Source organism: Trachurus trachurus (assembly GCF_905171665.1).
Source record: "Trachurus trachurus genome assembly, chromosome: 13".
NCBI lineage: Eukaryota > Metazoa > Chordata > Actinopteri > Carangiformes > Carangidae > Trachurus > Trachurus trachurus.
In genome coordinates, this window is record NC_139892.1 from 15587848 (window position 1) to 15600356 (window position 12509).

The following is a 12509-nucleotide window of genomic DNA, read 5'->3' on the forward strand; positions in this document are numbered from 1 at the left end:
TGCGCTGCTTTGGCTCATTCAGCTCTTACAAATGGCTGTGAGCTTTTGATGTCTCTGTCATCACTCAGCCACTATTTGCAAACCAAGACTGTACCTTCACAATCCAAAGTCCCCTTGGTTTTATTTTAGCTAAGCCCTGATCCTGTAAATTGGGATCATAGCCTGCAGTTGACTATACAACTTCTCAGTCGTTTCAAATACATGCATGAGCCTGTGTCCATATCCAACTTCAATCTGTTTATGCAGAAGAGCCGATGGGGGGATTAAGAAGAACTGAGGATCTGTCCGAATCCTCTTTTTATCCCTCTCTCCTGCCCCCTCTTGCTTTTTTCCTCACTGTGTCTCAGTGTTTGCTCTCACTCCATAAGTACCAATCACTGTTTGTTTTCACAATCAGTTAAATCTTCCCCACTCTTTAATTACATTTCAGTGTAATGACAGAATTAATCTCCGGTCTTTCTGTGAACACTCTGTATTGGGTGCTTTTTGGTATTTGCCAACAGAGGCAAGTCACATGTTACGCTAAATTAGTGAAGTGATGAGTGGTGTTGAGGTTTGGGCATTTAAAAAGGGTGTGTCAAGCAGGAAACGGAGTGAATATGAAGCAGATTTAAAGTATGGTTACTAGGGAGAGGCTTTTACTTCCAAAGGACATAATCACCTGAGCAAATCTCAGCTGCTGCAGGTCAAAGCTAACAGCTAACTCTTCTAGACTACTTTGTGTTCAGCACTAAGTAGCAATTTGTTTCCATGCTAACGTAGTTGACATCCACATTCTGACATTATATTACAAGTCAAACACTGCTGGACCTTACAGAGCTGATGTTGCAAATTCCTCCTTTTTATACTAGCACACACTCGCGTTTGCCAAAGCAAAGGCCATGTACAAGTTGATGTAAATATCTACTCTGAGATAGCCTGAAGTAGTGTTCAACAATCTACTAGTAGGTTAATTGTATGCTAAAGGTCAGATTTTAACAGTGACAGGCTCAGATCATTAGCTGCAAACATGTTTTCAAAATGTCAAGAATTGGTTTTGAAATAAACCCTGGCTTTTATCTCACCCATCAGAGGAAAACACCTACAGTAGTATCAACAACTGAGGATGTAAAAAAAACAGATTCATCGCTCCTCCTTTCTCGCCTTCTCTCTCTGTTTCTCATTCTCTCAAATTGATTATAGTCAATCTGTCTTTCTTTCTGAGTGCCCAAATTGTCTGTATTTCTAATCAATACTCCTAAATTTATTGTACAATATGACAAATGAAGAAATGCTAAGCCAGTTTGCTTAACCATCCAAATGAGGGCACCATGTTCTCGTCTAGATAAGCTCTGGGAGGATGCTATCATTTTTGACCCAGTTGTGAATGTGCGCAGCCCTACAATTCAATTTCTGATATTATGCTGCTGACAAGTGTATTGCACTAAGCTGTTTGTTGCCACCTGGGATGGAAACTTCCAGCAGCTATTATGATGAAGAAGCTTAACCTCCATGTAATCCTTCTCATATACACTCTCTCTAAACACCTGCACGTTTCAGTTCAGTCAACAATCAGTCCACGTTTGCACAGCGTGCAAAAAAAATCACAGAGAGAAAAAATCTAGAAAGATATAGAGCTCAATGAAAAGTTGTCACAGGCCTTACATAAACATGTTTTAACATTATCCGCTGATAGTAAAATAAAAATAAATTTCTGTAATAACCACAAGCCATATATTTATCTCCGTGTAGTTACTCTTTAGGTGAAACCAAGGTCTGACGGAACATTAAAAAAAGACACTATGCTGCAAGATATTGAGATTGGTGTTATCTGAAACCATGACAGGTCAACCACCTCCACAAAATTTGTGAGCCAACACTAGAAAGTTTCCTTGCAGCATGTTCGCATGCACTGAATGAAATTGTGATGATGAAATTCCGAGGCCCCATTAGGCCATGAGGGTTTCCTGTTTTATCGCACGACTTTTACACATGTTGAGTGCATACAAGTTGTTCTTTGAGACACTACAAAATCAACACAACTGCACTTTTTGGGATTGAAACTATATGCCTGTAAGGAAAATTCAAACTTCTACATAAACCCTTAAACACAGAGCCTGGGCAGAGTCATTTTGTCACCTCTTCTGATGCTTTTCCATTGCTTTTTGCTTTTTTTTCTTGCTCTCTCCCTCTCCCACCCTTAAACATTTTTCTATACACTCTCTCACTTATACTCAATGGTATCTTAAACCCAGTATCTCCTGCTAATGTACTAAGGATTATCTCTTTTTTGTCGTCTCTTCTATGTCTTATTTTCCACACTGACACTTTTCACACGCAGTTATGCTTTCTTATCAGTCACTTTCACACCTTTTAACCTCAATGCTATAGGTTACTGTTTCACACATACAGAAGATTCACACTTATCTACTATCTACCTCATGTCATCATGACCTGATGTAGGTGAATAGTGCACCATAACAGAAGAATCAGCCTTTTTTCTTGAAAGCGAGAATTATATATGAGTGTAAAATACACTCGTAAGCTTCAGCGTGCCCTTACCCTTCAGTTGCAGTCAGGCAGAGGTCTTCTCCATCTTGGCAGAGCTCCACTGTGGTGAAGCCTGGCTCCTCCACAGTGAGTTCGGGCGACGCGAGTGGGGACGTAGGAGGAGGTGAGCAGTTCCCACAGCATTCCCCCTCCTCAGAGCCCTCAACAAGGCTTTTGGCCTCCAGGGCGAAGCCTGGATGGGGGGGTTTCCAAAACCCTCAGGTATCCCAGAAGTTGAGTAGAGGATCAGGAGGTGGAGGTGTGCCTGAGTTCCTTTACCAGTCAGGACACGACTTATCTCACTTGTCCGGATCAATGCTCAGTCTGCCCGTTAGCCCAAAGCCTGCATTCGCTCCCCAGTCTCCTGAATCCAACTTCCTTCCTCATGTCTCCCTCAATATCCCTCCCTGTCCCACCCCACCCACTACCAGGCTTTGGAGAGGAGCAGGATTAACGTCTCTTTCGATTACAGAGGCTGGATGGGTGACGTCAGCCGGGCTTGACAGTCCCCTCGGATGAGTTGGCACACTGGGTTGTGAGTGCATCTGTAAGGAAACACATAAAGGGCACACAGATGGCACATGGCCCTGTTGATGGAGGCTAAATTGACTCAAGCAGAGTATAACAGCTCACAAAATTGTCAACAACTTAATATCAGCTGCTTTCCATCTTCTCCATCCTCTCTCACTCTTACTCTCTCTTGGTCTCTCTCTCTCTCTCTCCCCCATGTCTTTCCAACTGTGGGCTGTTGCTCCATGAGTGGATTTAGATTTGGACGATTCATGGAATTAGCCTAGGGATCAAGGGCTCAGGGATGGGGAGGGGATAGATATATATATAACAGGCACCAACCATTGCTAAACAGACGGAGCGCTGTTACAGGCAATGTGTTATCTCCTCTGTAGGTTAAGCCAGTACAGGCTATATATGGAACAAGGTAGTAGAGCCCTTCATGTTGCAAAATCTCTTAAGTTTTTGCAGCATTTTATACTTCCAGTGAAAGACTGTGATGAGATTGTGAATTGATTGATATGTTATAAATTGTTGATAGTATGATTTTGTAATTTCTTTGCACACAGACTAATTGTGCAGTTTTCAACACAATGTCACACAAAGGCACATTGTGTATAAGATCTATAAGGATGTGATCTTCATTGCTTTTTCTATTGCATTTTCATGCAAAATTGGAATAGCTCTTTATTTTTCCTGTGATTAAGGTTATGTTTTTTACATGAGAGCAGCGAGGCATCCAGTCTTAAGGTCTCAAAGTTGAATTGGTATTAATTGGCATTAAATTGGTTGATGGTATTTGATAAACAGAGTTGCTAACTTGCTAACAAGCATTTGTCAGAACTGAAGCTATAAAAAAAACTCTCATGCACAATCTGCATGCATCTCAGCTCAACAGTTAATCTCACCCCTCTTCTTCACCACCAAACATTTCAACTTCCCCAAATAAGTGTCATTTATCCACAACAGTGGTGAAACAAGTGATTGCAGTTTGCTCCTGTTTTGCAGAGTTCTGACAGTGGTTGGACAGTGAGACTTCAGTTTTGACCAATGCTTGTTAGCAACTGGAAAAACCTGTAAAGGGCTACACTCACTCTGCAAACCAGGAAAAAAAACTGTATGTGCCAGTATTTTTCAATAAATATATTTTTAGGTGCATGCTTTTTGCCTTTAATTAATAGGACAGGGGAGGCAGAGAGAGGGGGAATGACATGCAGCAAAGGGCCAAGTAGCCTTTGGGGCACCTGCTCAACCCACTGAGCTAAACAGTGCCTCTATGTGTCAGTATTTTTAATAGCATGTGAAGTTGTCAAAATTTGGAGCAAAAACTTTTTTCCAGGTAGCAACATTTCAGATTTGTTAGTCTAAGAATGTAAAAACAGGGAGAGATGATGATATCATCTTTAATGGGTTTTACTTTGATAACTGGAGGCACCATTAAGAGATTTTTATTCATCATATACTCATCATAAGTGTTAGTCCCTGCATAATTGTTGAACTTGTGACCATGAATCAGAGTTACCGATACTCATACATAAAACGTGATATGTTTTGCAGGTTATCATCCCAAACTGCACCAGTACAGCTAACACTGATGTAAAACAATTATATACAATATTTAAGCAAGCTTTCATGTAACATATCTGTTCAAAACTAATCTACTTCTATTATTTCACACTTAGTATCTCCAATTAGAAATTCAATCTCTCTTCCACTCTTCCCATTGTATAATAATATATAATAATAATAATGGCTTGGATTTATAGTGCTTTTCAAGGCACCCAAAACGCTTTACAGAAACCATTATTCATTCATACACATTCTCAAACATAGTTTCAACCTAATGTTATAGCCTAATGTGTGAACTGTGCAGAGGAAGTCAGACCTGGGTTTTTTATTTTAAAAATCAACTCCTGCAAAGTGACACAGCTTCACAGCAGTGAGGCCTGGCTCCTCCACAGTGACTGTAGGTGCCATCAGTGTGTAATCCTCTCTGTATAGGCTAAGTCAGTAAACTATATATGGAACAAGGTTGTGAAGGAGCCTGTGCAACATGGAGGACTCACTGCATCTATAGGACTTTGTGATTGTGAGATAAACGACCATTGCCTAATCAGGACAGTGCTGCTTCTTCATTCAAGTGTTTACACATTCACCCAGCTTCAGGTTGGTTGACTAAAAGTCAGCCGTTGTTCTTGCACATCTGTCACCACAATACAGCAGAATGTGACGTTGCATATTCAAAAGACGAAATGCAGAGGGAGGGAGAGTAGCCTAGGAGTGACATGCAGGAACCTGACCAGCTGGCCAGGAGTCAAACTGGTGATTTATGGTGCTGCACATCCATGAGTAGTTACAGGTTAAAACAAGTTGGTTTAAATGTAACAAAATGTTTGCTTCCTACCTTTAACAGTTCATTGTTCGGGGTGATTGAATTGCATCCTCTGTATAGGCTCAACCAAAATACGTTTAAAAAAAAAACCTTGATAGAGAGTATCTTAAACACCAGAGACCTAGCAGGAATAAGTAAACAGCTCTTCAGAGCAACTAAACCAGATATACGACTTGTGTGCTTGTCCGTCTACATGCACAGCATTCTCCTTCAAGACGGCAAAAGGTAAGGAGCTCTCTGCTCCCATGGTGGTTTTCATTTGATCAAAATACATTTAAAATGCAGATGCAGATAATTCTTGTGAAGTTTGAAGTGGGGTGTTATTATGTGCTCGGAGAGTAGAGTAGAGAAATGTGGTTAAATTCAGATTTTGGCAAGCTACTCCATCCACTATGCGGTCTAAACTGAAAGCATCTGTTACGTGATATCTGGTAACCTTTTGTAACATATTTTTTTAATTACCTGTCCACAAGTTTCAGTCATGGCTTATGTCCCTGGACGTGGAGACAGCATTTCATCATCAGGTAAAGAAAAACAAAAGGCATTTTTAACATCATTCCTTCCTTCCCCCTAAAACACCAATGTTTGCCAGTGATTCATAAATTCAGTTTTTGAATTGAATGAACTTGTGAATATAATTAACAAATCTCTAGATCTAAAACCTAAATGTAATGAGACTTATGTGACAGGACACTAACTACAACCACCTATTCAACATATTTTTTTCTTCATATTGTCTCAGATTTTTTTTGGGCTGTAAATAAAGTCCGTTATGGTGTCACCCAATCCAGGCACTGTGGCCTTCACAGCCAAGCTGAACAGCTGTGACAGCTACCCCAAACACTCGGGAGTCCTGATATTTGCCGATGTGGTGCTCAACGAGGGACACGGCTACAGTTCTGACACAGGCCTCTTCACCTGCCCTGTGGATGGACTCTATCACTTCACTGTGCATGCATCTGTGTATGGGCGTGGACAGTGTGCTATATACAAGAATGGAGAGAAGGTGGTGTCTCTGTATCACACCTCCCTCCCAGATAAGTGTAGCCAAGTGGCCAGTGTCAGCAGTGTCATCAAACTGTCTAAGGGGGACAATGTCTGGGTGAATATCTGGGGGCCTGGCAGAAATGATATCTTTGCAACTGAAGATAATGACACTGTCTTTGTTGGGGTTCGTTTGGGTTAATAACATCAGTATCAAAATTTCAATTTGGTTTATGTGATCATTCTGATTAGTTACATTAATGTAAGACTGGCTTCAATCTTTTGTTTGATGGACATGTGTGTGGCCTATTGTTTTATGACAAAACCAATCCAAATTTAGAGCTTGTGTAATGCACAAATAAATTCAGTGGCATAACAAATAGGGTGTGTTTGTCGATTACTACATATCAATAACAATGATAAAAGAATACTTACACAGGTGGTATGTGTGTTGCCTCACCGGTCCAAGGGTTTGCCTTTTGAATAGCAATGTTTCGAGAAGAAGAAAAAAAAATACTTTCATCCCCTGGAGGGAAATTCAAATTGTCCAGCAGCTTAGCCCGCATAACCTAAAATGATATTAGGCTATATAAATACCAAGTAAATGCCTAGTATGTAAAAGGGAAACATGAGACAAAGTGTCATGTTTAATCGCAATTTGGTTTTGGAGGCAGAGGTTTCGGTATCAGTATTTTTCTGTTTCATTTCCATGTGTAAATTGAATAAGGCTAAATAAACAGTTTGTCTTCCAACCACGAGGAGGCGCTGTCTTTAAAACCGTCACCTGCCCAGTAGCCCGCGCATGCGCAGTTTGTGTGTTTTCAAACGTTTCAGGTTTTGGACCGGGGATAGCGGGTGCACCGAAGTGACCACCAGCATCACAATTGTTGTATTTGTCAAGTGTATCTTCCAGCTGTAGTTTTCTACAATGGATTTAGAGACCGGAACGTACGAGCCGGGTTTTGTTGGGATCCGGTTTTGTCAAGAATGGTGAGTCGACCAGCGGTTAGATGAGCTAACTTAGCCGACTAGCTACACGCATGTTAACCAAGCGCTGTCGTAACTTAGCGAATAGCTAACGTTAAGCTTTGTTTTATTTTTATTTTTAATAAAGTCATTATGATCATACTAAAATGCCAATTCAATTCTGCTTTACAGTAACAACATGTTGTACCCCAAAGAAGACAAGGAGAACCGTGTGCTGCTCTATGCGGTAAGTGTGTCACCATTAGTCGCCTGGCTGTGTTGTGAAGCTGCTCAGTCCTCCCACTGTACAACTACAACCCACAGTAACCTCAGGAGGTTGAGTTTAGATGATCTGGGGGGCAGCATATAACAAAACTGAGTATAGAAGCCACGAAGTGATGAGATCATGCATTAGTTTTGACCCTTAGATGGTGAGTCATGACTAATGAGGGTGCACCTTCAAAAGAGTATATGGTTATACTGAACTTTGTGTCTCGTGAGTCGTAACTTACAAGAAAAGTGTAAATGAAACCTAACATGTAAATACAACTACAAATAAATATTGCAACAATAGTTTTAAATGATGAAGTACCACTGAAATACTGTTAAAGTGCCTTGACTTCCAGCAGGTGATGTTTTTTTTTTTAAAAAGTAGATGGAAGGAAATAAAGGTAAAGGTACTTTATTTGTCACATACATCTAGTACAGTGAAATTTTTTCTCTGCATTTAACCCATCCCTGAGGAGCAGTGGGCAGCCACGGTGCGGTGCTCGGGGACCAACTCCAGATTATGAGCCAGTGCCTTTGGTCAGGGGCGCTGACTGGAGGGTTAGGCTAGCTGAAATGTTTTCTTGTCTGTATGTATCTATTGCACGTCTCTGTCTGCCCATCCTGGCCTGGGTGAGGGATCGGATGTGCCTTTTGCATTGTCATATTTGATGTTTTTCTCTATTCTCACCCACAGTGCAGAAATTGTGACTACCAACAAGAGGCGGACAACAGCTGCATCTATGTCAATAAAATCACCCATGAGGTTGAGTAAGTATTAGGAACCACTGTCAGATTATGCAGATAAAACTGACCCAGCACACTGCACTGTCATCTCCGCTTTAATATCTGATCTACTTGTTGTGCAACCAAAATGCCACAAGCTCTGAAGGAGATAAAAGTAAGTTAGTTGTACAGACTAATTGATCTTAGTTTGTGCTTAAAGTTGATGGTAAAATCAATAAAAGGCTGACCCTTGGTGTTAAATCTGCACATGCAAATCCTTTTCTTGATGGGTGAAACAAAGTATTGAGTGACCACGCACAAGGCAATACATTCTCAATTTGGACTTGTAGTTGTGTGTGTCATTTGAGCCCTTTTTTTTATTAACCATTTTGTTTTGTTCTATCACCAGTGAGTTGACGCAGATCATCGCTGATGTTTCTCAGGATCCTACATTACCAAGGACAGAGGACCACCCATGTCCCAAGTAAGTTTGGACATAACTCACCTGACTGCACTCATTCCCTTTGGACAGCCCAACTGTTTTATCTATTTTGTTAAGTGTACCAACTCACTGCTTTTGTTAGTTTGGTGCCACATTCAGGATATGGGCAGTTAGTGCTGGTCAACACGTTAGACCTGTGAGCTTCATTAGGTGATTTTTTTAACCACCAGAGGGCAGAAAGTTGACAAAACCACAGTAACAAGTTTTGATAAACAACAACAACTCATTGGGTTCCTTTCTTTAAGACACTTGCTATAAGACTTGTGGCTATAGGCTTCCTTCTCTCTACCTGAATAATGCAAGACAAAAATATGTTGTTATTTTAGCTGTTTGTTAACCTGCTGTCTTGGAAGAATAACAGTGTGTGTCTTCATGTTGGTGGATGTTTATGTGCCCATTATTTCAATACTGGGAACGGTGAGTTGGAGTGACTGATTATGTGAGAAGGGAAACCTGAGCAAAAGCAGCTTAGTTTTAACCTCCAAAATGTGGAGTTAATTCTTTACCAGCTGTTTTAAGAGCTTCTTTGTGGTTCAGACAGAGTGTGGTTTAATATCCTATTAGTATGACAAGTACTGTCTTGACACAGCTCTGAATGTTGTAGATCAACAGCTTTGTTAAGTGTATGTAGGGCAGAACAACACTTTGTATCACTTGAGTGTTTTTGAGTCCAATTACAGATAACGTGCAGTGACGGATACTTTGGGGAAGCGTAAACTAAACATAGCCAAGCACTCTCTGTAATCATCTGCTGTAGTCATCTGAATCACTGTATTGCCAAATTGATGACTCATGGTGGTAGTCACCAGAGCCACGAGAACCACCACAATGGATGTCTGCTGACACGAACATTGTCATTTTTTTATATTGACGTATCTCTGTTCTACTCATCATCATCATCATCATCATCATTACGTAGTTATCTAAATTCTTTCTTCACATGTGCCGGTTGTTTGACTTTTCTCTTCAGTAGATTTAGATGTTGTAATGTCTGATGAGAGAGCTGAGGTCACGTAAATAAACTCGAATAATGTCTCATTGTGGTTTTTAGTGATTTGTCACATTTCCAAGGTATCACTATTTCATAATTAGATTAATTATAATTGGACTTGCATAGTAAGCTCATGCTTGTTACCTACTAGCCGCTAATTGTAAATGCTTGCATGTATTGGAGTAAAATCATTGTGGAAGTTGGAATAAGCACACTGATTGACTTAATGTTTTTATTTATTTATTTTTTGTACACAGTACTTCTTCAAATTTGACATTTTTTCCTGCATGATCACCAGTATTATTATGCCTAGAGCACAGCAGAGCGCTTCTTGGGGGCTGCAAATTTGTGACACTGACCGGTTGTGTTTAAAAAGTATAATTTTTTGACATTGTGTACAAACCATCTTTTCCCAGATGTGGTCACAAGGAGGCAGTGTTCTTCCAGTCTCACAGTATGAAGGCTGAGGTAACTATCATGTGTCATTAAATACACTATACATGAGCTTAAGTCTTTATGTCATCTGCGTATGAATAAGTTCACCAATTTTCTATGGTCAGCAGCATGACATTGCTGCAATCTTGCACCCTGTTGTCAAAAAAAATAAGAAATGCCTTTTCCTCTGATATACACGCACAATTTTGGCTGCAAAAAACGTAAATTAACTTTTACTGTTTCTTCTGACAGGATGCTATGAGACTGTACTACGTCTGCACAGCTCCCCACTGTGGACACAGATGGACAGAGTAAAGCTGATGATGATTAAGAAGAGGTCTGACATTTGCATCTGCAGTTTTGCCATTCAAAAAAAACAATACACCGCAGCTGGAACTCAGATGGACATTTTTATTCTACTGTACCAGTCAGAATTCAACACAAATTGGTAAAAAAAAAAAAAAAGAACATAATATGTCAAAACAGCTGCATTGTTGATGTTTGATGACCCTGAAATGATCTTTGTCTGACACCATCTTGTGAATATTATGTATCAATAGTTGTTTTTTTAAACAGTTGTCATTTTCAAATGTGCTTTCTTAGATTAAAAGAATCAGTTGTTTCAAATGCATCTGAGTATTTTTTGAAACATGTTAAAAAAATATGTATAAATATTGATTTTACAAATACTCACACCAGTGGTAAAACCCAAGCATTTTTCAGTGTGGAAAGTTGATTGGCCTCAACCGTTTTCAGTACTTTTTAGTAACACCTCATCCTATTTCCTTGTACGGTAAAGGCATGAATGTCAGTTGATTTTGCAAAAACAGGTAGTACATGTTTATAGTTTGAAATTGCATGCATAATTGTGGAAGATAATTGTTTTGCTCTCACCACGTGAAGTATTTCCCACTTCCTCATTATGTATATTCCAAACATGATGTTGCATAATCATGGACTATCAGTCAGTCAACATGTTGGCCTATTTAAGTAACATGCATGCACATGCAACAAGAACAAAGACGGTGTACTTCCCGTGACCACACCTCCTGATACCGGCTCGTTGAAAAAGGCAGCTGCACAGTGTGCTAGTCAGTCATCGACACTGAGGGAAGCTGTGCACAGAGGGATGGAGCAAAAAGGTATGAAGATAATACCTGCAGATCGTGTCACATGGTTTCCTTCTAGATATTTTTTCTTTTTTTTTTTTTTTTTTTTACATATGTTTATATGTATGTTGAATGTACATTTGATTGTCTCCACAGTAAACATTGTTTCAAGGGCCCAGTGGGGAGCAGCTGCCCCTAAACAGAAGGAGAACCTGAAGAGCTCGGCCCAAAGAGTCGTCATCCACCACACTGCCCTCCCAAGCTGCAAAGGTCAGAAAGAGTGTCAGGACCGTGTTCTTAGCATTCAGAGAGGGCATATGACAGAGAGACGCTTCGATGACATTGGATATAAGTAAGTAGATTTGTTTTCTATATATGTCACAACAGATTATTTGATTGTATGCAGTTTTGAATATGCAACATGAACCTACTGGATGCCTTGTCAGTTCTCTATAGTAAAGGAGACTCAACAACAATGCCCTGTATGTTTCAGTTTTCTCGTTGGACAAGATGGTACAGTGTTCGAGGGCCGTGGCTGGGGTGTGGTAGGGGCTCATACCAAAGGCCAGAACCATGACTCAGTGGGAATTGCTTTCATGGGCAATTTCAACAGTAAGCACCTTTGTTTGCTTTTTGTGTTATGGCAGCAATAAATGCAAACACAATCATTTGACCAGGAAGTTACAGTATCAACAAACCTCCAGGATGCTCTCATTAAGTCAGCCACATACCATATACATAGTGATAATGTTACTTCTTCTTATTTCAGATGACACACCGAGCAAAGAGTCAATTTCAGCAGTCAAACTGCTGCTGCAGTCTGGAGTTTCCCAGGGTTTTCTATCCAAAGAGTTTTCTCTGTTTGGACACAGAGATCTGGGAACGACCGAATGTCCAGGTGAAAATCTTTACGCTGTACTAAAACAACTGAAGAGTAGCACATGAAGCATGCTGCAAATTTTGAAGGAAGTTTATTTTATTTTGGTACACGAGCATTAACCTTGGGTATAAACTAAAGACTGACTGACTCCACACTTTTTTTTCCCATCATGGGCTACATCTTAAACAGGGAAACAACTATTTCACACTATGTTCACA

At 40.2% G+C, this 12509-nt stretch overlaps 2 protein-coding genes across 2 annotated transcripts; both read left to right on the plus strand.

Annotated features, from left to right (window-relative positions):
- Positions 1–7224: 7224 nt before the first annotated feature.
- Positions 7225–10931, plus strand: polr2i (RNA polymerase II subunit I). The gene is made up of 6 exons (XM_083984444.1): positions 7225–7405; positions 7574–7628; positions 8346–8419; positions 8784–8858; positions 10284–10335; positions 10555–10931. Exons 1-6 carry the CDS (start codon positions 7344–7346, stop codon positions 10615–10617), a joined length of 381 nt encoding a protein of 126 aa, XP_083840570.1. The 5' UTR covers positions 7225–7343; the 3' UTR covers positions 10618–10931.
- A 482-nt stretch (positions 10932–11413) lies between these two features.
- Positions 11414–12356, plus strand: pglyrp5 (peptidoglycan recognition protein 5; the record flags this gene model as incomplete). The annotated part of the gene is made up of 4 exons (XM_083984666.1): positions 11414–11444; positions 11568–11763; positions 11905–12023; positions 12181–12356. The coding sequence occupies exons 1-4, from the start codon at positions 11432–11434 to the stop codon at positions 12354–12356; spliced, it is 504 nt and encodes a 167-aa protein (XP_083840792.1). The 5' UTR covers positions 11414–11431.
- Positions 12357–12509: the final 153 nt, after the last annotated feature.